General features: G+C 46.1%; 1 protein-coding gene across 1 annotated transcript; it reads right to left on the bottom strand.

Annotated features, from left to right (window-relative positions):
- Window positions 1-22046, bottom strand: LOC146170869 (BTB/POZ domain-containing protein 6-like). The gene is made up of 3 exons (XM_084586730.1): window positions 21973-22046; window positions 19398-19643; window positions 1-881 (listed from the first exon to the last, which is right to left on the bottom strand). The coding sequence occupies exons 1-3, from the start codon at window positions 22044-22046 to the stop codon at window positions 296-298; spliced, it is 906 nt and encodes a 301-aa protein (XP_084442856.1). The 3' UTR covers window positions 1-295.
- Between the last annotated feature and the right edge of the window lie 1904 nt (window positions 22047-23950).

Genomic DNA, 23950 nt, shown 5'->3' with positions numbered 1-23950 from the left:
TTTTCTAATTTTGCGCATTATTTATTTACTCAGATTCATAGGAACGTTTGTAAAATTTGGTGCACACTTAGAAGTTACTTGCGTTTCTTCATCTTGCAGTCAGTTTAGTATCAAATGATTTCAATCTTGTAGAATATATCCTTAGACGTCAAGCAGCTTCAGGCTTAAATTTAAGGCCGCAAAACCGTAGACAAGTCCTGCTGCACTTAAGCAATATTTAAGGAATGACTCAAAAACGTGCCTCATAAACTCATAAACGAACGCAAACTAACAAACAGAACATGCTTCATCATCACTACATGCGATCCTCAGTGATACTACAGAATCCTTCAGGCAGGGGTTGTGACCCGAATTTCACAATGTTTCGCAGCAGTGCAAGATTCTCGGCGTCTTCCAGCAGACCCCAGGATCCCGGTCCCACCACAAACTCCTCCGGTGTCATGGTCAGAAATCGAAGTTTTGGAAAAAAGGTACGCATCATTGCCTTCAACTCCACGGGACTGTCCAAACCGAGACTCCTGACGCACTGTTCTTGGGCCCAGCCGAAGACCGTTTTCGTGATGCTGTCTTCAGAGACTTTCTTGATATTGTCCACAATGTGCCGAACGGTGTCTTCCAATGCACCGTTGAATTCCTTTGAAGTAAGAACGGCTGGCGCATTAGTAGAGGTCAGAAGAGTCTGTACGACGCCGTCCATGTCTGCTTCCCGGCTCCGCATATAATAATCTATGAAAGAGCACAATTGGTCGGCCTTGAGATTCTTCTCGATGTATGCGCTGCAGGCGTCTGCCAGCTGCGGAACGAGGTACTTCTTAGCGGCGAACCTCGCATGCAGTGCGTCACTGATCTTCTTGAGCTGCGGCTTTCCTGAGTAGAGATACCTGCATTGATCGTAAAGAAACGGTGGACATAATTGAAAACGCCACTTCCACTTTATTGCAGGTAGAGTCTGCATCACGCTTGCGTCAGCGCCATAGCGGCGGCCTGCGCTGAAAACATACGGCTTCAAAAAGCTGCTAATTCGTTTATGAAGTGACGTATGCGTGCACGCGGAGTGACTATGAACTACGAGCAAGGTAGTATACTTGAAATTAATCTGGACAAGAGGTGCTGCTTAATTTCAGGAGGAGGAGGAGGAGGAAAAAACCTTATATAAATAAAAAAAAACGTAAACACTCCCAGGAAGACCTCTTAGTCCAGCAGCCCTCTGGCTGTTCCTTCTAGCTTAGCCAGCTCGACTAGCCGCAATTGATCTGCAGGTTGCGTGGCTAGAAGGGCAGCCTCCCAGGAAGACGGGGTGGCTGCCTAATTTCAGTTCTTATTGCCCGCTAATCATTTACGACTGCTTAAGCAGAAATGACGCATACAATAGAGAGGAAAGAATTCGTACTCGTAGTGCATGCAGACTGAAGGAAATTCCTGCTACACATTTGGTCCACTACACACTTTCATTAAACTGCAAGGGCAATAAAAGTGATAAAAAATAATAAAGAAAAGCACCTCAGAAGCCTTCAAAGGTGTGAGAGAGCTGCTTAGAACTACAGCTGCTATACTCGTGCAACAATAGTACGCCTGCATAAGCGCGGAGCCTACGGCAACGTCGCCTCCTGCGGGCGCACCTGGCGACGAACTGCGCTGCTCCCTGCCTGCCCTACTCGTCGCTGGTCCAAGTCGGTTTCGCCGGGCGGCACTTAGACCGAATGGGTCAGCGGCTCAACGCTGTAATAAAGGTACGTCTTCCATAACTGCTTTACTATCAGAAGCCTATGTCATTATAAAATAAGCTTGATAAAACGTGTGTATGGCGACTGTCCTCAATGGACCTAATTTGCTTTCCTCCGTCGACTGTTCCTAGCCGCTTGCAGCATTTCTTGGTGCACCGGGTCACACCGGCGCTTCGTAGTGATTGTAGGCGCGTCCTGCGATGTAAGCAATTGTCGATTGCAGTTCAGTGTTGCCAAAACTACACTCGATGGCCACTTTCATTCGCTTAAGACTATGATTTTTTTCTTGACAATCGCCTAATCCGCACACATGAAAGCGGCGCTCAAAACGTCCCACGAAAGCGGCGATTCGATCAGTGCGATTCAAACTATACACTCGCGAGCATTCCTTTTTAGTCAAAACCTCTCCAGCTTTTTTTTTAACTTTTCCCAGCCGCTTGCATTGCGTCGGAATTTGTATCGAAGCGGGCGGCCGACATCGGCACTGCTACGGGCAACAAGTTGCCGGAGAGCGATTTGGCGACAGCTGTTTTCAGGCGACAACGGCAAGTTTCCGAATAGTCCGTGTTGGGGTAGAGTGACAGGATCGCCAAATGACGCAAGTATCATGTTTATGGTCACGGATGCAGTTGACCAATTGTTTCCGCAGTATGACTCCGCGGTGTCACACTGCATACAGAGCAGACGACGTGCCTACTCGTTGACGTCACGAGTTTTTGGTTTCAACTTTGTATTTTTTTTTGGCGTCAAGTAAAACACTGGCAACTACGAAACGAAATCAGAAACTGGTATCTCTAAACCCCAGAGCTTCAGGAAGAGTGACTGCGCCTGCATCGACTTCCGAATGGATACCATCATATTCGAGTATAATATGGTTAATTGTTTCTGTGGATTTACCACATACTGCCCATGTGTCATCTTCATCTTCATTTTCCTTTCTTTTTCTTTTTTTTAACTACTGTAATGAGATTTAGTGATTATAGCACCGTGCACTATGCTAACAGAATGGCTACAAACTATTTACAGCGCAAAATTAAAGCACGAACATTTGGTGTCCCTACCCATTTAAATAATTTTACGAGTGAAATACGGAAGCAATATCTTCTGGGTTCGTTGCACACGGATGCAAGTTGATGAAGACGACGATATACAATTAACAGTGCGGCAGTGACGGTTAAACTATAGGGGAGAACGTCAAAAGTTGCTCGGTCCATAGCTGGGCCTCCAGAATGCATGACATAATTGAACGAGGAATTGGCAACACCGCGGTAATTAGTGGCCGCTGGGACGCATAGTGAGAAAGATGATAGCTGAAGTCCTAGAGTGGACACAATTGTTAATTCAGGAATGCATTTAAGGGCTACATTTTCATCTTCCATTGTCCAGTCATAATTCCGTCCACCAAAGCAGTCCACCAAAGCTCCCGCGTGCTGCTCCAGTATTCGCAAGCTGGGATACGCCGCCGACCATCGGACGCCTGTTGCCATCGGCTCCGAAATGGTTCCGGGACCTGTGGTCCCGTCCTTTCGGCGTTGGGACCAGCAGCTACATCACGACCGCCCGCTGCCTGACAGTAATTTGTGACTGAGTGGGCGGGGCCGGACGAGAAGAAGACGCGAGAGTGCTTTCGGACGAATGTGTTGTGAAGCGACTGAGAGAGATTGCTCGAGAGGCTCTCAAAGAAGGCAGGCTGCCATCCTGCTCTCCGAGTTCTTTGTTCCTGCTGTAAATAGCTGTATAACGCTCTTTTCCTTTGTATTTCCCAACTACGTCTCATATCATAGGCTTCATTGCTTTTCCCACCCCGACACCTCGCTACCCGTGATTCACAATACAGCCACACCTGTTACTGTCCAATTTCCTCAGGCTTTTCTCATACAATATTTTACTCTGAGCTTCCCGTACTTCTAAAGACGCCCAGCCCATATCTCCCTGTACCGCCTTATTTGTGGTTTTGCCATGGGCACCCAGTGCTAATCGTCCGACGGCTCTCTGATTTATTTCTAATGCCGACTGCATCTCTGCTTTTAGGCACAAAACAGCATTTCCCAACGTAAGCCCGGGCACCATAATTCCTTTACAAACACCCCTCAGCACCTGATACCTGCAGTATCCCTACAATGTCTTATGCTACATTATCCCGGCATTTCTTCTCCCTTTGTCTACGTGATGATTGCGCATGCTTTTCAATGTATGCCAATCCTTCATTTCCCACACCCCGATATATTTATATTCTGCCAATATGGGTACTTCACGGCCTTGTATATTTAGACTGTGATCAGTTGAACAGTTCATAATCATCAGACCCGCTAAAACTGAGCTTAGAGCGTCCCCTTTCTCTTCACAACACTTAATTACAGTTTGCAAGTCTTCCTGGTTATCTGCTAACAGCACAATATTGTCTGCATCTAATCTGTGACAGGTTAAAACCTAGGTTACTTTCTTGTATCCTCCGTTGAATATTTATAATATAAAGCCTGAACAGCACTGGTGAGAGAGGACAAACTTGTCTTAATCCTTTGCATACCTTGACAGCGTCCGTACTCCTTATCCCTACCCATGTAATTTTTACTTTGTTATCCCGGTATATTTCTTGTAGGAAATCTGTTATCTCATGACCAATACCTTTTTTTTTTTTAATATGGTCCACGAGAGTTCCCTGTTTACGTTGTCGTACGCCCCTTTTAGACCATATAAAAAGCACTATTTTCCAATCTAGATATATTGGTGCCTTGGGTAAGCACGAACAGGCTAAAATCTAAGCGCCTACCATTTCTAAAGCCGTTCTGAAGTTTTCCGAGTATCTTCTTTTTTTCTACCCATGATTGCATCTTTAATTTCACCGCCTACATACCCAACCTGCATGTAACAGATGTTATGGTAATCGGCCTTTAGGATTTTATGTGCGTCCTATCTCCTTTCCCTTTATAATTGAAATTCATTTTACTCTGCCGCCAGTTGTCCGAAATTTGCTTATTTGTTATGACTGTTTCCAAAGCTTTTAACAACGTTTCCTTACTTCCTGAACCGAATTCATTAATCAGCTTCATCGGAATTTCATCTATTCCTGTTGATGTGCCGTTAGGAATATTTTTTTTCTGCCTTTTTCCAGTTTAGATTGGTAAGTTCTAAACTGCTTTGTATACGGCTGACTTGTGTTATTACTCCGAGATTTGCGGAGATTATCCTATCGTCGCTCCCAAATGACTCGGCTATAACTGATGTAATGTAGTTCACAGCGTTGTCTCCCTTTAAACAAATTCCCTCGTTATCTTGAATCCAGTCCTGCTTTCTTTGATTCTTTCAACCTAGACAGCTTATATGGTTCTAGAATTTTCTTCATCCGCCTTTTGTGGCATCGTCTATTTCACTCATCCAGCGATTAGTAGACTGCTTGATTTTATTTTGAACGAGGGCCAGTACATCAAGTTTCTTTTGTCAATACGATTCCAATTGTTGGTCTATTTTCTCATGAAATACCTGTGCTTTCTTTGCCTCTCGGTGTTTCCTTAAAGCTGCCCGTCGTTGTTCAATAGCTTCCCTGATTTCCTTATTCCACCAACTCAATTGCTTCCTCTTTCCATTCCAACTGTTTGCTACTTTAACCTCCTTAATTTTCCTCCTTATGAGTAGTTCTACCTGTTCATAATTCCAGTCGTTTACCTTCCGTTTACTTTTTGTCTAAGGTCCTTTCTCTTTTCATCAAGGGGCCCATCTGCTGACTAATACGTTCATTACCACTTTCCAGACTACACTCTCCTTCTTCGTCTGTTTCAATTTTTGCGAGCTTGCTATAAATTCTCTGCGATATTTGACAGTAGTCAACGGTCGTCTGCCTGTTACGGAATTCCCACGAAATTTGTCCCTTACATTTTGTTTTTCTATTTACAATAACTAGGTTGTGTCGCTTACAGAAATCCAGCATTAGCTTCCCGTCACAATCCGTTGTATACATCCAGATTGCCGATATTGCCATTCATGTCCCCCAGTATAATAATATCGTCCCCGTCTCCAAACTTGCTTATATCGTCACTGAGACTTTCAACGATATCCTTGTTTTCCTGTCTGCATTGGTGTCCTGTTCCTAATAAACTACCCCTAGCCATTTCCTTATGCCGGCAATTGTTCCTGATAGCCATATATGTTCTTTGGAATATGCATTTATTTTTTGCCAAATTGTTCCTTGGTGTATCAAAATACCTCCCCCTCCACCCTTCTTCTCCGTTCTCATTTTGTTGCACCCTTCTCAGACATAGCCCATTGTACGAAACGTGGAAAAACAGGTTTGAATGGACTGGGCTGTTAAGGGGGGGGGGAGTCAACACTTTCCTGCGCTATGAGAGCAGCCCAGCACCCTTCACCCCTTTGTAAAATCATGTTATATCTTCTAGCCGCTGCTGGATTAGTGGCGCTATCTGGTGCCCCTAACGCAGATCCACATTTTGGTTGAATCAGGTTAACGGCACCAGATAATGCAACATGTCCAGAAGTAGTCTACACTCCGTTAATTAGGTACTTGTGCTTGACTGCTTGAACTACTATTCTTTTCATTTTGCATATCCCTCTCGTCAACCGCTTCTTATGTTGCCAAGACGCTATGAGCTATGATTATTGTTAATAACCCACTTCAAGCCACAACAAGAAGTGAATCTTCTAATTATTGCATCTTTGCACGACACGTCGCTGTAACAAGCATGAACTTCGTGTTACCGCAGCCATGCCGCTACTTGTTCTGTGCGGCAGAACAGGAGCACGCACCACGCGTGATTAAAACTTATTTCCTCACAATCTGCACTTTGTTTATGGCAACAGAACATGCGCTAGCATGCATGGATTTCCGCAGTGGAATAATCTAGGCGTAGCATGGATTAGACCACAAGTTCTTTTTCTCAATAATCATTCACTGTGCGTGCTGACACATTTTTTCCATAACCCTTATACACACCGCTGATGAAGGAAAACAAGATTTCGCGTTAAATAGAGAGTACATAACCTTTGGTACACAAATCACCTTGGCTGGCCTTTTCCTCCACTTTCCGGAACATGCTCTCATGCGGTGGCCTACAAATCTCATCGCGTGCGCTATTTTAGGATCTCAGCATTGTATTGACCGATATTATTGTATTTCTATCGTATTCAGAGGCTTCACACAGTCTGAAAACGAGGCTTCGGAAATAGGCAGCCTTAGTGCTGGCGGACTAAATCATCCTGTTCAGCCAGTTTTTGTGCATCATTCTTTCATTTTACTATTATTGCTATAACTGCTATTCTAGGCAGAGCATGCACACACACACAAAAAGAACATAGCCATTCCGTAAGTACAGTCTATGTGAGTTTGTGCACAGGCGGCCGAAAAAAACCGAAAACGGAGAGAGATTGGAACGCATGCTAAGCAACACCTGAGAAGCATTCACTAAAAAATGCGCCATAATATTGAGTGTTTTGCACTGTTTACAGATCGTTATTTTAATCTTTGCGCAAGATATGTCAGTGCAGGTTGACAGCACAGCAAGGCGGTCATTATATTACCGCGAATCCTTCAAAACAGTATTTGTTGTTTTTTAACAGCCGCCGGCCTACAGGCTTATCACTCTGATTCTAGACCGCGTATCAGTTCCGTAATCTTTGTTTGTTAATGCTCGATGTCGCGAGTCACGCCTTTATCAGTTTTGTTGTAGCGCAAGATGCACCTAGATCTGTCTCGAAGGTTCCGGCCACTCGAGTGTCTTTCCACAATGTTCCAGCCCGTGCTGGTAGCTGTTTGCGACGTTATCTAGATTGTTCTGTGCAGCCTTTAAATTGAGCGTTGACGAGTGTGACGGGCAATCTTTGTCCGACGATCGACGAGCACGTTTGCTTCTATCGCCGCCGCCGAGTTGCTTAGTTCTTTTGCGGACGCAAGTCAGCCGAAATAAAGAGTTTCTTTCCAGATTCTCAGTCTTCTTCGAAGCTACGCGGAGTGCTTCTCGTTAGCATCGAAGGTACGACAAACACCACTGGCCAAGCACCGCATTATAACGGACGAACACGCCTGACCTCTGCGCCAAAGTCCACATCGTGTATCGCCGCGAGAACGACAGGCCATACGCGATCAAGTTCAGGAAATGCTGCGTGATGACGTAATCCAGCCATCGAAGAGCCCCTGGACGACTCCAGTCGTTTTGGTGAAGAAAAAAGACGGCACACTTAGCTGCTGCGTTGATTACCGCCGCTTGAATAGCATAACGAAGAAGGATGTCTACCCGCTTCCCCGCATCGACGACACTCTCGACCGGCTTTGCCATGCAAGGTACTTCTCATCGATGGACCTGAAAAGCGGATATTGGCAAATTGAGATCGACGAAAGAGATCGCGAGAAGACCGCATTCATCACACCGGACGGCCTTTTTGAGTTCAAGGTGATGCCATTTGGCCTCTGCTCCGCACCAGCCACATTTCAACGAGTAATGGACACAGTCCTGGCAGGCTTGAAGTGGCAAATTTGTTTGGTATATTTGCACGACGTTGTTGTCTTCTCGTCAAACTTTGAGGGCCACCTAAAACGACTACAGACAGTGCTGGAAGCCATCAAGTCATCGGGACTAACGCTCAAAGCAGAGAAGTGTCACTTCGCCTACGAAGAACTCCGATTCCTAAGTCACATCGTTAGCAAGGACGGTATTCGCCCAGATCCGCAGAAAACAGCTGCAATCGCACAATTCCCACCGCCTGCCGACAAGAAAGCTGTTCGCCGATTCCTTGGGCTGTGAGCTTGTTATCGACGATTTGTCAGAAACTTTTCGCGGATCGCCGAACCGTTGACGCAGCTTACAAAGGCTGACGTACCTTTTAAATGGGAAGCGCCGCAAGGAGAAGCCTTCGACGAACTTAAGCGCCGCCTGCAATGCCCTCCTGTACTTGGCCACTTCGATGAAAACGCTGAGACCGAAATTCACACCGACGCGAGCAGTGTGGGCCTAGGAGCCATTCTCGTCCAGAAGAGTGCCGGACAGGAAAAAGTAATCGCCTACGCTAGCAGGTCCCTCACAAAAGCCGAAGTCAATTACTCAACGCCCGAGAAGGAGTGCCTTGCAATCATCTGGGCCACTTCTAAGTTTCGTCCATACCTATACGGCCGACTATTCAAGGTGGTAAGCGACCATCACGCGCTCTGCTGGCTGGCTACTTTGAAAGATCCTTCCGGCCGCCTTGCCAGATGGAGCCTACGACTTCAAGAATTTGACATGACTGTAGTCTATAAGTCGGGCCGGAAGCATTCCGACGCAGACTGCTTATCCCGCGCTTCCGTCGATGCTCCCCCGAAGGACGATGACGACGACGCCTTTTTGGGACCGGTAAGCGTCAGCAGTTCCGCAGAACAACAGCGATCAGACCCTGAGCTGAAAGCGCTAGCCGATTACGTGGAAGGAAAGACCGCTTCCCCTCCTGGTGTGTTCAGGCGACATTTATCATCCTTCATGTTAAGCAATGGCCTCCTCGTGAAGAAGAACTTCGCACCCAACAAGACCGCGGAGCTTCTCGTAGTGCCTAAAACCCTTCGGCAAGAAATTCTGCAGGCGTTGCACGATGAGCCCACAGCAGGCCACCTCGGATTTGCGCGCACGTTGCGTCGAATCCAGGAGAAGTATTGCTGGCCGCGACTGCCTGCCGAAGTTGCCCACTACGTGAAGACGTGTCATGAGTGCCAGCGACGCAAGACGCCGCCGATCAGACCAGCAGGACTGCTAAACCCGATTCCGCCTCCAATCCTGCCCTTTCAACAAATTGGGATGGATCTCCTCAGCCCCTTTCCAGCTTCGTCTGTGGGTAACAAGTGGATCATCGTAGCCACTGACTACCTTACCCGTTACGCCGAAGCAAGATCACTGCCAAATGGTACCGCGGCAGAAGTCGCCAAATTTTTTGTCGAACAAATTCTCTTGCGACACGGCGCCCCAGAAGTTCTCATCACGGACAGGGGAACGGCGTTTACGGCAGAGTTGACGCAAGCCATCCTGCAATACAGGCACACCAGCCATCGACGAACAACTGCGTACCATCCCCAGACCAATGGCCTTACGGAGCGCCTGAACAAAACGATCGCGGACATGATCGCTATGTACGTCGACGCTGAACACAAGACCTGGGACGCCATCTTGCCGTACGTGATCTTCGCGTATAACACGGCAGTCCAGGAGACGACCAGATCGACCCCGTTTAAGCTTCTGTACGGCAGGGAGCCCACGACGACGCTCGACGCAATGCTGCCGCACGTAACCAGCGAAGACAACCTTGACGTCGCCGCCTACCTGCAGCGTGCAGAGGAAGCCCGACGACTCGCACGGCTGCGTATTAAAGACCAACAGCGCACCGACAGCCGACGATACAATTTACGACGACGCCACGCAGAGTACAATCCAGGGGACCAAGTGTGGGTTTGGACACCAATTCGCCGTCGCGGATTAAGTGAAAAGTTGTTGCGTCGATACTTCGGGCCGTCGGACGATACGCGTCGGACCACTGGACTATGAAGTCATTCCCGACGGAACGTCACCATCACAAAGGCGACGCGCACGCCTAGAAATTGTACATGTTGTACGACTGAAACCATATTACGCGCGTTAAAGAATCTGTGGTGTTTAAACTTTTCAGTGTTTATGTTCAAGTTTCTTTGCTTTGGAACATCGAGGCGATTTTTTTTAAGGGGGGAGTAATGCCGCGAATCCTTCAAAACAGTATTTGTTGTTTAACAGCCGCCGGCATACAGGCTTATCACTCTGATTCTGGACCGCGTATCAGTTCTGTAATCTTTGTTTTTTAATGCTCGATGTCGCGAGTCACGCCTTTATCAGTTTTGTTGTAGCGCAAGATGCACCGAGATCTGTCTCGAAGGTTCCGGCCACTCGGGTGTCTTTCCACAATGTTCCAGCCCGTGCTGGTAGCTGTTTGCGACGTTATCTAGATTGTTCTGTGCAGCCTTTAAATTGAGCGTTGACGAGTGTGACGGGCATTCTTTGTCCGACGATCGGCGAGCACGTTTGTTTCTATCGCCGCCGCCGAGTTGCTTAGTTCTTTTGCGGGCGCAAATCAGCCCAAATAAATAGTTTCTTTAGTTGCAATCATCGACCCTTCATTTGTGTCCTCGACCTCGTCACCACTACGTGACATTATATATTAAGCTCTGTCGCGAAGTGAACAGTGAACTGAAATTAGCCAATTAACTTTTATACTTACTATTTTACCATTGATCCTGTTAAGACTCTGAAAGTTGTCAACATAAAATCTGAGTCCAGTTTTTAGATTTTCTTATTCTTCAATGCACTTCGATATATAATGACGTTGAAATAGGCATTTTTAGCTCTGGAAGTTCGATTCTCGAATTGCACATTTTTAAAATGGCGGTGCTTGCCTTTATACCTTCCCCGAACATGGAATCAGTTGGTGCATTTTATGCGGTAGAAGTAGACGAACTGATTTCCGCGGCAATACTACGCCCAGAAAAGCCTTTCAAAGTGTGCATTGCGGGAAGCCATCTTCATGAGCTAAATGTGCACATTTTTGACGTTGCATATTTGAAAATGCATTGGCCATGAAAAAAAGAATTTAAACTGGACTCAGATACTATATTTACAGCCTTAAATTTCCTAATGAAATGTTAGAATATTAAATTATATTAGCAATGCGATTAGTCAAATTTGTTTTTTCATCGCTCAGCGCCACCACCCACATAATGTTTGCTTTGCTGTACAATCAGTGTCTACAGACCGACAGTGGTATATCTCACAGATTTTAAAATAGCGATCAAAAGAACACCAGTTATACCTGACAACCCAATGAAAACATTAAAAAGCACCTAATGGGTGACAGCGCTGTCGTGGAGATGTGCCGATAACTGAGAGATGTAAATTTTGCTGCAGGTTTTATTTCTCAGTTTTTTCTTGATAATAATAATAACAAAATTATTATCTCCTTTTTCCAGTACAAATACAGGCCTGCCAAAGCCTCTGGAGGCTTGAATGGCAGTGCTCGGCAGTAAGCAGCATATAAGCCATGCACCGAGCAGACGTGTAAAAACAACAAGAAAAAAGAAAAAAACAACAACAATAAGAAAAAAAAATTAGAAGAACATGGATTCAAAAGAGCGAATACAAAAATGAACACACGCCAGGTGCGAAAACATGTAAAACCACAAGTAACAAAGCTGTGTACTGGAACTAACATCTTAATTTCACAAGACAATCTTTCACTATATTTTTGGAATTAGCAGAAAATATTTCTTTGGGTAACCGGGTTAAGAACAGAGGGAACAATGTTTTCGAAGACACTCGCCATAGTGTGTACGCACTCTAGGCACGAGAAAACAATCGCGACTTGGCAGATCTTTCACAGGAGCACAAGGTGTGGAAAAATCATTTGAGCAGATGTGTTTAAAAACTATTGTTTCACAAAATAGGTGAAAAAAGTCAGGCATACGTAAAAGTTCAAAAACGTTACTATGTTCATCACGTGACCTATCATGTAAGACTGATTTAAGGGCGGATTTCAATAAACTGTTCATCTTCTTCCGCCAAATAGCGGAACAGAAATAAAAGCAGCAAATACCATAGCGTAACATACTGTAGGCTAAGGCGTATACTATTTGCTTGCGTACATTCATAGGGCAAAGGGGCTTGACAGAGTACAGCAAACACGCAACTTTCCGGAGCTGAGAACATGCAAAAGACAAATGAATACTCCAAGACATGCCGGAATCAAAGAATACTCCTAAGTATTTCACTGTTGACAGAGATAATTGGCGGACACTTGCAATGAAGACAATTAGGTTTGTACAAACGAATTGAGACGCCATTAGGAATTCCGTTTAAATAATTGTGAAAAAATACTAATTGTGTCTTTTTATTGTTAACACTTATTAAGTTATTGCTGAACCATTATTACTAACTCCCTGTCATGTTGAATAAACGATAATGCTATCTTATAGTCCTTGTGTCTAGAAACTAAGAGCGTATCATCAGCATATTGCAAAACACGGCACAGTTTGCAAACTGAGCTCAAATCATTGACATATAAATTAAACAAAATAGGTGCAATATAGATCTCTACGGAACACTGGATGTGATCTGCTGCTGGCCGCTTGTATATTTGCCTAATGCAACAAGCTGTGAGCGACTGGATAGACAACAAGAAGAGGCAGAAAGACCTCTAAACCCATAATTGTGGAGTTTATCTGACAACACATCATGATTAACAGAGTCAAACGCCTTAGACACGTCCAAAAATAAGGCACAGGCAAATTCATTTTCATCAATGCAGCTCTGTAGCAGATCACATAGATCATCTAGCGCGTTCTTCGTACCACGACCCTTAATAAACCCAAACTGATTACCAGAGAACACGTCATAAGCTTCAAGAAAAGTGATCATTACAATACAAATGTGTTTTTCTAAAACAAGCGCAATGCATGGTAGGATCGAGATACCACGATAATTTTCAACTTTATTTTTTACTCCATTCTTGTAGATAGGGATAGCCATCGCCTTCTTCAAGCTCTCAGGTACTGTTCGGGTGGAAATTATGCCATTGATAATCGCGAGCAGAACATGCTTTAATCGTTCAAAACTTCTGATAAGTGAATCGACAGAGATACCATCCCACCCTGGAGACTTTAGCCTGCTAAAGCCAGAAAGGATGCAACGTAGATCGTCCTGAGTGCAAGAAGGCAGAAATGCTGATTCAAGCACCGATTGCATGATGTGAGATGGCAGATTACGTACTGCTGAATGTGCGGCCAGATCAGCAGTCGAAAAAAAAAGGTATTGAACTCATCAGCAAGTGTCAGAGATGACGCCCCAAAGGTTGCGGGAAATGGAATCAGCTATGTTCCTAGGTCACAACCACCTAAGCGATTATCAACATCTCAGGACCTAGCTGGCTTCCCTTTCGATGCCTTAAACCTTGCCTGGAAATATTGACGTCTTTTTAATCGGAGTAATGCGTTAGCCCTGTTGCGGGCAGACCTGTGCAGTGCCCTCAATTCAGTGTTTGTAGGTGAGCACCTCCAACGGGCCCAAGCCATTTCCCTTTCTGCAATAGCCGCTATAACATCGTTATTAATCCACAGACAATCAGTCTTCCTTTGGTTAATGACTATAGTTTTTTTACAGGACTCTAAGAACTGTGAGAATGTTTCAACGAATGAATCGTAGAGAGCTTTCAGACATGTGCGTTAGGAACAGATCCTGGCAATCGTACTTTTCAATTGCGGAGTCAAGTCGATGTCGGTCAACGACATCGATTGTGTCCAGTTCACCTTGCTCCATAGCCGTTATACCAGCATGCGGAAAAACACGGCCACCAACGAAGAAATGGTCCGACATTTTTTGATCTATGATCATAAATTGGATTCATTGTGTTAAAGGCGAACGTTCACGTGCTCAAGGCATGGTGATACCAATTTAATACCAAACATTCAATGCGAGTGGGAAGGTTGATTGTGGCATCAAGGCCGGCATCGTCAAGAGTGTTTAAGTAATCGACAACCGATTGTTTTTTAGCTCTCAGAAGGTCAATATTAATATCACCAATTATGCAAATTCGACCCTGTGGAAAGGTGGTCTTGCTGAGCTCTTCGATGAAGAAGGCGGTATTTTGCTTTGGCGGACGACAAATTGCAACCACAGTTATTTCAAAAAGCCCCTTGTGAATGCAGAGAGCTAATGATTCTGCTGTGTTGAAAGAGATAGAAGTAGTCGTCGAAAGCTAACATTCTTTACTGTTCTTATGGCCGCCGCATGACAAATAGAGGTTGTCGTGTTAGCCCAGGCAGGGGGGGGCGCCGCTGCACCCGCGCCGGAACGCTGCCCGAGAAAGCAGTCTAGACACCGCGCTCCCAGACGACGAAAATGACCCCCGTTTATTCTCGCACTCCGCTTTTATACACTTGCGCCACACTTGCGCTACAGATACACTTGCGCCACTATCGCAGTCGCAGCTGCCAGCCAAGCCAAGCCAAAACAGATGATAACAGCACATCCCCCTTTTCAAGCACTATCAACTTTACATGCATACACTTCAAAATAACATTGGAACACACCCAAGAAAACACGACCGAACACAGTCACTCCAAGCATCAGTCGTCCACGCCCAGCCTTATGGGTTTGCGAACAACTCTTCCAAATCTGGTCGTAGTAACAATTCTAGCTTGAGAATTGCCACCGTCAGTCTCCGTCTGAGTTAGAGGCACCAAAGCTTCCGGAGCTTCGTCAAATTGGTTGTCTACTCCAGTTACCAATCCGGCCCTGCTGGGCTGTTCCTGACTATCCGGAAATTCGTAGTTCCCGCTATCTACCCGGTCTTTTGGGAGACGGTTAAGCATTCTCCTGTTTCGACGGACTTCAACCCCGTTTTCCGTTTGAACACTGTATGAACGCGGCTGTGGTGCTGCTCCGAGCACTGTACCTTTGGTACGGAGATCAGTCATCCACACCACATCACCTGCTTCCAGCTTTGGGAGATTTTTAGACCGGTGACGTCGGTCGAAGTGGCGGCTTTGCTCCTTTCTGACTTTACGGTCCTTGGCTGCCGCTTCTTGCAGACAGCATTGTCCCGGATTGCGGTGCGAAGGCAGCATTGGGACTCTCGTCCTAAGCCTTCTACCCATCAGTATCTCCGCTGGGCTGACGTTCAAAACACCAGGCGTAGCCCTATAAGCCAGCAAGGCTAAGTAAGGGTCGTCCGATTTTAGAGTGAGATTCTTAACCGTCTTTACCATACGTTCGACTTCCCCGTTTCCTTGGGGGTGCCTTGGACTCGAGGTGACATGACGGAAGCCATACAGTTTTGCGAATTTCTCGAACTCGGCACTGACAAATTGGGGACCATTGTCGGTCACCACACACTCGGGAATGCCATGTCTCGCAAAAATGCTTTTCATTCGGTTTATCACGGTAGCAGACTTTGTTGACGGAAGAATGGCAATCTCTGGGTATCGCGAAAGATAGTCTACTACGACAAGATATTGCCGTCCCTGAATTTGAAACAGATCGACCCCTACTCTCTCCCAAGGAAAAGAGAGCGTTGGCGATGCAATCATCGGTTCGATCTGTTCTGGCGCATGCATCGCGCAAACGCTGCACTGTTTCACGAATGACGCTATCTCAGTGCTAAGTCCCGGTCACCAGACAGAACCTTTAGCCACACTGCGGCATCGCGAGATGCCTTGCTGACCGTCATGCAGTTTGCTTAGCGCTTCCTTGCGAAGGGTCTGAGGAATGATAAGCGTCATACCTTTGAGCAGAAACCCGTTCACCAAAGTAATGCATGCACGTTCCTGCCAGTATGGCAGAAGATAACAGGGAACATTTTGTTTCCTGGGCCACCCTTTTTTGCACACTGTGCGCAAGCTTCGACACACTTCGTCTTTTGCTTGACCTTCTTTTACTCTTTTCAATAAATCGTCGCCTGTTTCTAAACCCAGTAAACAAGCTTTCGAGTAAGCGGTTACCTCTGAGACAGGTAAACAGCTTTCCACTTTCGTACGAGCTAACGGCGAACGTGAAAGAGTATCAGCAGTGGTTAGCGATTTGCCTGGTACATATAATACAGAAAAACTGTATCGCATCAGGCGCAGACGAAAATGTTGAATTCTTGGCGGCATAGCATCGATTGTCATGTGACCCAACAGCGACACCAAGGGCTTGTGGTCAGTTTCAAAAACAACTTCCAGACCACCTATATACTCATCAAACCTTTCCGCTGCCCACGTCAACGCCAGTGCCTCCTTTTCGTTCGGGGAGTACCGTTGCTCGGTTTTGATGAGCGAACGAGAAGCGAATGCAACTGGTCTACGTTGCCCGTCTTTTTGCTTTTGAAACAAAACTGCTCCCAGACCGAAAGACGATGCGTCAGGTGAAAGAGTGGTTTGTAGCGAAGCGTCGTACAAAGCCATGCATTGCGCTGAACAAATGAGCTCTTTGAGTTCTTGGAACGCTTTTTCCTGATTGCTGTCCCAGACCCAGTCCCTATCCTTGTGCAAAAGAACACGCATGGGAGCAGACACTTGGGCTAAATGTCGCAGGAAGCGGCCCAAATAATTCGCCATGCCAAAAATGCTTCTAAGCTCAGTAACGTTTCTGGGTGCTCTCAAATCTTTTATAGCACTGACCTTCGCTGGATCAGGATGAATACCTTCCTCATTCAGAATGTGACCCAAAAAACGTACTTGCCTAACCCCAAATAAGCATTTCTCTTTGTTTAATGTCACATTTGCCCTTGCTAGGCGTGTGATCACGTTACTTAAACGCTCAGCGTGTTGAGCTTTGCTTTCGCCAAACACTAGGACATCGTCCATGAGATTAACGACCCCCGGCAGGCCACCTAGTATCTAAGACATTCTCTTTTGGAAGTACTCCGGAGCGGAGGTAATTCCAAAGGGTAGTCGCGTGAAACAGTATCTACCGAAGGGTGTTAAGAACGTGGTTAGCTCTTCCGAGTCTTTACTAAGTCGCACCTGGTGGAAGCCTGAGTTGGCATCGAGCTTTGAAAACCATTTCGCTCCCGACAGTGACCCTAGAGCTTGATCCACAGTTGGTAACGTAAATCGCTCTCGAACTACGCATTTGTTCAATTTAGTGAGGTCTACGCAAACTCTCAGGTCGCCTGAGGGTTTCACTACTGGAACTATTCCGGCGCACCATTCGGTGGGCCCATCTACTTTCCTGATTATGCCTAACCGCTCCATTTTATCTATTTCGCGCTTCAGGGACTCCCTCAGGGGAATTCGCACCCTGCGTGGAGCGCTTATGGCATGCGGCATAGCGCCAGCTTGTAGCCTGATGGTGTACTGCCCTGGCATCGTACCTAGACTACGGAACATTTCTGGAAAACGCGTCTCGTACTGCAGGTTCCCCGAGTCGACCGCGTCTGCAAATTTCACGATACCTAAGACCTCAAGTGCAGGTAATCCTAGAAGGATGTCGCGTAACGGACTGACAACGTAGCATGTTTGATACACAGTTTTCTCTTTCCATGCGATCTCTGCTAGGAATTTGCCTAGTACGTTAAGCTTACTGCCTCCTGCACCTTGCATGATTTCATCGGTTTTTACCAGTCGGGACGGTAATCCCGGAAACGTTGATGGTAATACTGACACTTCAGCACCTGAGTCAACCTTTGCAAAAATGGGCACAGAATTAGTGCGCACCTGAACAAATCGCGCTTTTCTGCATGCATCTATTGATCCCACGAAAGTCTCTCCAGTTTCCTGGTTGACCGCTGAGACGCGTAGCTCTCCAGTTTCCTGGTTGACCGCTGAGACGCGTACCTTTCGTTGAGCGGAAGCCGTTGCTTTCTTCAAGCAGGCCTTTGCGAAATGTCCCTTCTTGCCACAGTGGAGACACTTGGCTGCTCTGGCTGGGCACATTGTCCTGGGGTGGGCGTCGCCACTGCAGAAAGCACACCGCACCACCGGCGTTTGTTGCCCATGCTGCCGCACCTCCGGCATTCGTTGCCCATGCAGACGTCCCTTGTGCCTCTGTTGAACCACCGCGTCCACATTGGGGTCCTGGTCACGAATTTCCGATGACTGATGGCTGTGTTGTCCTCGTAGAGTACTTTGCTGCTGTTGGACGCTTTCCTTTAAGCGAGCCTTCGACAGCGCCGAAGCCAGCGTGAGCTGAGAATCCATTTGCAAAGCTTCCGAGAGCTTTGCGTCGCGGAGCCCGACAACCAGTCTGTCTCGGATCATTCGTTCTTTTAGTTCACCGTAGTCGCAACGTTCCGCCAAGCCGTGTAGCGCAGTGACGAACTGGTCTACCGACTCTCCTGGCATTTGTACGCGTCTGTGAAAACAAGCGCTTTCGTACACGATGTTCCTCTCTTTTACAAAGTGCCCGTCGAACTTTTTCTTTACGGTCTCATAGTTCTTGGCGTCTTCGTCAGATAGTGAAAACGTCTTGAATATGTCACGAGCTTGCCTCCCCATCGTGTACAACAGCGTTCGTACCTGAGCCTCCCCGGAGCATTCGTTGAGTCCCGTTGCATATCGAAAGTCGTCGAAATGTTCGATCCACGCCGGCCACTCTGACGTGCGGTCAAAGTCCAGCGGTGGCGGTTGCTGCAGTCCATGCAGCCGCATTGAAGGCGTCTTCGACATCGTGGATGTAAGGTGCCTGGCTCAGTGGGAAGATTCTTGACCATCTGACATCATGTCGTAGACGGCCACTTCTGACACCATGTCGTGCTAGCCCAGGCAGGGGGGGGGCGCCGCTGCACCCGCGCCGGAACGCTGCCCGAAAAAGCAGTCTAGACATCGCGCTCCCAGACGACGAAAATGACCCCCGTTTATTCTCGCACTCCGCTTTTATACACTTGCGCAACACTTGCGCCACAGATACACTTGCGCCACTATCGCCGTCGCAGCTGCCAGCCAAGCCAAGCCAAAACAGATGATAACAGCACAGAGGTCACCTTCTCTTTCTCTCGGCAATATTTTAGGCAAAACTTGTAGCTCATGCACTCTTGTCTTCAACGCAAATGACAACAAGATACTATTTCAAAACCATTTCAAGCGCATTGAGCAATTTTTTTAAATAAAACGCAGCCCTTACTGTGCGAATCCACTAAGCCTAACTTATTAAATGAATCACTCTAGCGCAGTACTAAATGAAGCCTGTGGCTCGGAATAATCTTCCTCACCTGAGAAGTATATTAAAGCCGTCCGGATGGACGTCAATGATCACAACCTGATCCTTTTCTGCGAGGTCACCGTAGAAGATTGCGTGGAAGACCTCGTTCCTCATTGCCAGGAAAAGCTTGTGAGCCCGAAACTTCCGCTCCGGAACATCGGGATCATCTTCCGGACGTACTACAAACTCGAAATCGGTGAACTCGCCACTGTCCAGGAAGGCCTCGACGCTGAACTGTAAGGAAAACAAGGTTGAACTGTAAAGAAAACAGTTACCGGCGCTTGACAGTTGCAACGCGCTAATACCTATGAAATACGCGCAAAAACCATAGAAGGGCGTTTTTATTAGCCCGCTTTGCTGTTTTCTGACCGGGAGCTGTACATGGAACTGTTTGCTACTGAAGACAATAATGACAACTGACACGAAAAAAAAAAAATCTAACTGTTGGCATGCTGTTTGTATGGACACAATTGGTACTCCCATTCACTAACGACGGAAAAAGTGAACTTGTCACGTTTTACCCAAGAAACGTCAGGCTTTACGTCCGGTCTGATTAAAAAAAAGTGAAATCCCCATAATATGCAGTCGCAGCAAAGTTTCTCGTCATTGCTAAATACCCCCCTCCCCCCACTCCCTCCCGTCATGCTTAGATGAGCACAAACAAAACTCCGTCACTGGATCTGTACTAAATTGACGTTTTTGAATCCCCTGGTTTTTCAGTTTTCCCTGAGTACTTTTGTAAAATTAATTCCCCATATTGGACAGAACGTTTTATGTCAAGATGCGCGCAGATAATGCCAACTGGTACTGTCAATAACAAATAAGCGTGCTAGAAAGAAGAGAAGCTTTACAGTAGAGGTTCACGAAGGACAGAATAATCTCGCCAAAAACAAACTCACGTGACAGATAGTAATTTCCGGTTAAAAAAAAAAAAAACGTACGCCACAGCTCAGAGAAATTCACATGTAATCGAAAACCTTTGAAAGAAATGGCAATACTCACTACAAATTGGGTGGAATCATTTTCTAAGATATTTAAAAGAATTCGTACAAATTATCAGTAACCTGATAGTTTAGAGGTTGCACGTTTATCACGAGATTCTATCTCAACAAAAAGTAGCAATAACATCTATTTGAACCAGCCACATGTAATAGCAATCTGTCAAAAATTGTGTAGGCCTGAGAGGAGAGCCTCCTTGGAAGCCAGCAGCCTCAAGCGTTCTAAAGTACTAGCTGCTCTTGCGCAGCGCATCTGTATCATAGGAGCGGGGAAAATGAGCGGCTTCTTTATGAGATACACGATCATTAATCAAACTGTAGGCTCATTTCTTATGTTCCACAAGAGAGCCGATCAGGGCTGCTTGGTTGATGCTAGCACAAGCAATAAATTCAACGGGGCTATGATGACGGGACATGAGAGGACGAGATGGACATTTGCAATGTTGCGACGCTTGAAGAGCTTATTTGCGTTTTATATTAAACCCCTACCTATCAACGTTAGCCACATTTTTTTTTTAATTTCTAGATGGCACTTTGGACCACTAAAGTGCGATGAGGCGAAAGTCATTATAGAGGGGTGGATCGTATCTCTCCACTAAGGCACCTCTATCTCCCTCTTTTCTTTCACTCCCACCTTCCTCCCTTCCTTTACGGCGTAGTACATGTGTCCACGGAGAATTGTGACAGACACTGCGCATTTTCTCTCCTGTAAATCAATTTCAAACGCCGCTGTTGCCTGCTGTACTAATGTCTCCTAGACATCTGGGTCTGCTTCTGTTTGCTATGTGGTGCTACGTTCGAGGAAGCGGCAAATGAAAAGCGCCGCACGGACGCCCAGCGGGGTCAGCTTCGTGTATTCATGAATCGCCTGGTGACCTTGTGACCTGTCGTGACCGTACATCGCGCGCCCCTTGTCGAGCGCAACCAGCATTCCATTTAAATCATCATCGGCATTCTATAATTCGTTTACAGGAACGAAAAGGCGCAGTATCTGTCATTCGCGCAATCCCGCTATCATTCCCACGGTAGACAAGGGGAATTATGAAGAGCGTTTAATGTGCCGGGACGTGACGCCTTTAATACCGCACGTTTGATGTGGCCCTACAAGATCTTTTATAAAATTTTGCACTCTTCTGGCAAGTATCTTCATAAACGCTTTATAATCAACAATTGTCGACAGCAATTTAGCCTCGTCCTCACTTCAGGTATTAAAACCACATGGGGTGTTCTAAATGATGGGGGCATTTTTTTGTTTGTGTGTGTGTCATATATTTCCGTAAAGGCGCAAATAAGAACCTCAGTGATTTCTCCTTTGAAACGCTTTTTGGCACCTAAGCCGCCAGGACCAGGGGATTTGCCAGCGCTCAACTCTTCCATAGCTCTTTCAATTTCTGTCATGCTGATTGGCCTCTCCAGCGTTCTTCTAGTTTCGGCATGCGGGACAAGAAGGTATTCTAAACTCCTCTTCTTAGATCTGTCGTCGGCCAAATAATTCCCGGTACTGCTCAACAAAAGCCAACTGAATTATATCACTGTCATTCGTTACCTCGTTTTTGTACTCTTTTGATTTCATTGTGAGTCGCGTACCTCGTTTCATCACTCAGCGAACGCTTAGTGGGCAATTCGTCGAGCCAGATACCCTCGGCCTGCGCCCGTATCATGGCAGCTGTGTACTTGTCTTCATCGATAACCTCAAGTTTACCAGCGTAACAAATGTGCACCTTCCAAGAACTGTTCTTGAATGCTGTGACGCCTTTGTAGAACGAGTTGCTATGATGCAGCTTGATCTTGCGAAGGCTTTCGACAGAGTGTCGCACGAAATTCTTTTCGCAGTACTAGAGCATGTGAATGTTGGCTCGGTGATATCACAAGGTGTGCAGATGGCATGTGAAAGCTGTGTCGCACGTATCATTGTGAATAAGCAGTTATCAGAATGTGTGCCTGCCTGTTCTTCAGTACGGCAAGGTTGTCCGCTCTCACCTCTGATTTTTGCTATTTATTTTGAGCCATTTCTGTTATCATTGATACATAGTGAACGCGTCTACGGGTTCACTCCTCCAGTCTACGCAGGTAAAAGCACTGGCTTACGCGGATGAAATAGCAGCTTTTTGCGCAGATCGGGAAAGATTTAAAGAAGTCATTCGAGTTGCGTGTGACTACTGCAATAAGGAAGGGTGTGAAATCAATTGGGCGAACAGCAATGCTTGTTGGCACGGTGAATGGGATAATACACCGGCAATGTTTGCTAATATGCAGTGGATGACTGTTGCAGCGAAGTACTTTGGTGTACCATTAGAAAATTATAAGAGCAGCAGAGAGTTGTGGAACGACACAACGCAAGACTAAGAAAAATGCGAATGGGTGGAAAGGGCGCGACCTCTCCGTGTTCGCAAGTGCAAGCGTCTGCAATTTGTTTTTTATTACCACAATTTGGTATTTGCTGCAATTGTTATGCTTGTCCCGCTTGAGAGAGAGACCCTTTAATGAAGAACAGAGATTTTATCCGGCGTTTAAATTTCGTTGACATGCTACTCTGGGTAGGAAGGGGAATTCGGGAGGTCAAGATGGAAAAAGAATTGTGAGGAGATTAAAAGAAATGAAGGGGGGCATAAAATGCGGCCATTAAGTGTGTTCTAAGGTGCATCGTGGAGTAATGGTATAAAATGAAATGATAAAATGCATAGTCCGATAAATGTGCTTATAGAGTTTACTGCGTGAATGTGCAGACACTGCATAGATTATTAGCAGTTTTTATTTGGAGTCAAATTGGGAACGACCTAGATGCACTAATTTCTTTCTTCCCATGATTTCCTTTTGCACGAACAAACAGACCCTTTGTTGCGCACAATGATGGAGATGCGCATAGGTAACGCGATACCTGACTTTGTTGTGTCTAATTGTCCGGCCAGAAACCGCACTGTCACTCGATATTTAAGAGAAGTTGTTTTTGCGTTACACATTTTAAGTGCCCATTTTTCGGTTGAGTATCTTAGCACAGTATTCCGGAAAAAATTGTATAAGGACTTGCTGAACCTGTTTGTACCCGAACCTCTATATTGTGGAGGCCCAGGACAAGATGTCCTAAAGAGAGTTCGACCGTCAAATCGTTTTTCTTCAGGCTTCACTCTGGCATCCTTCCCGTAAAAACGTGGTTTAATGATAAAAGTATATTTATACCTTGGGGCCTCAGCTGCACAATCTGTAAAAAATCTGAGACCATTGATCAAGTTTTTATAAACTGCTGGGATCCCGTTTTTCAGTGGGATATATTAGAAAGAACTTTAAAAATATAACTACCCAATAATCCTTACGGCATCCGGTTTTTACCCGTAACAAAGTGACGAGGTCCCATACGACGTGATTATGGTGCTGGGCCTCCACAGCATCTGGAAAGCGCGGATGGCATTTAGGCACGCGAAAGAAAATGTACGATCGGTCAGGGACAACTTCATCGAAAGTGTCACATCTCTCAGAGATATTCTCCGCAGTCAGAGTGAGCAGCCTGAGTGGATGGATGTGATTGACGCATTAATCACAATGCAAAAATTTTAAGACATCACTTAAG

The sequence above is a fragment of the Amblyomma maculatum genome, unplaced genomic scaffold (genome assembly GCF_055883805.1).
Source record: "Amblyomma maculatum isolate TAMU_Amacu unplaced genomic scaffold, ASM5588380v1 scaffold_30, whole genome shotgun sequence".
Classification (NCBI taxonomy): Eukaryota; Metazoa; Arthropoda; class Arachnida; order Ixodida; family Ixodidae; genus Amblyomma; species Amblyomma maculatum.
Note: the sequence above shows the minus strand (reverse complement) of the source record. Positions and strands in the feature narration are given on the sequence as shown.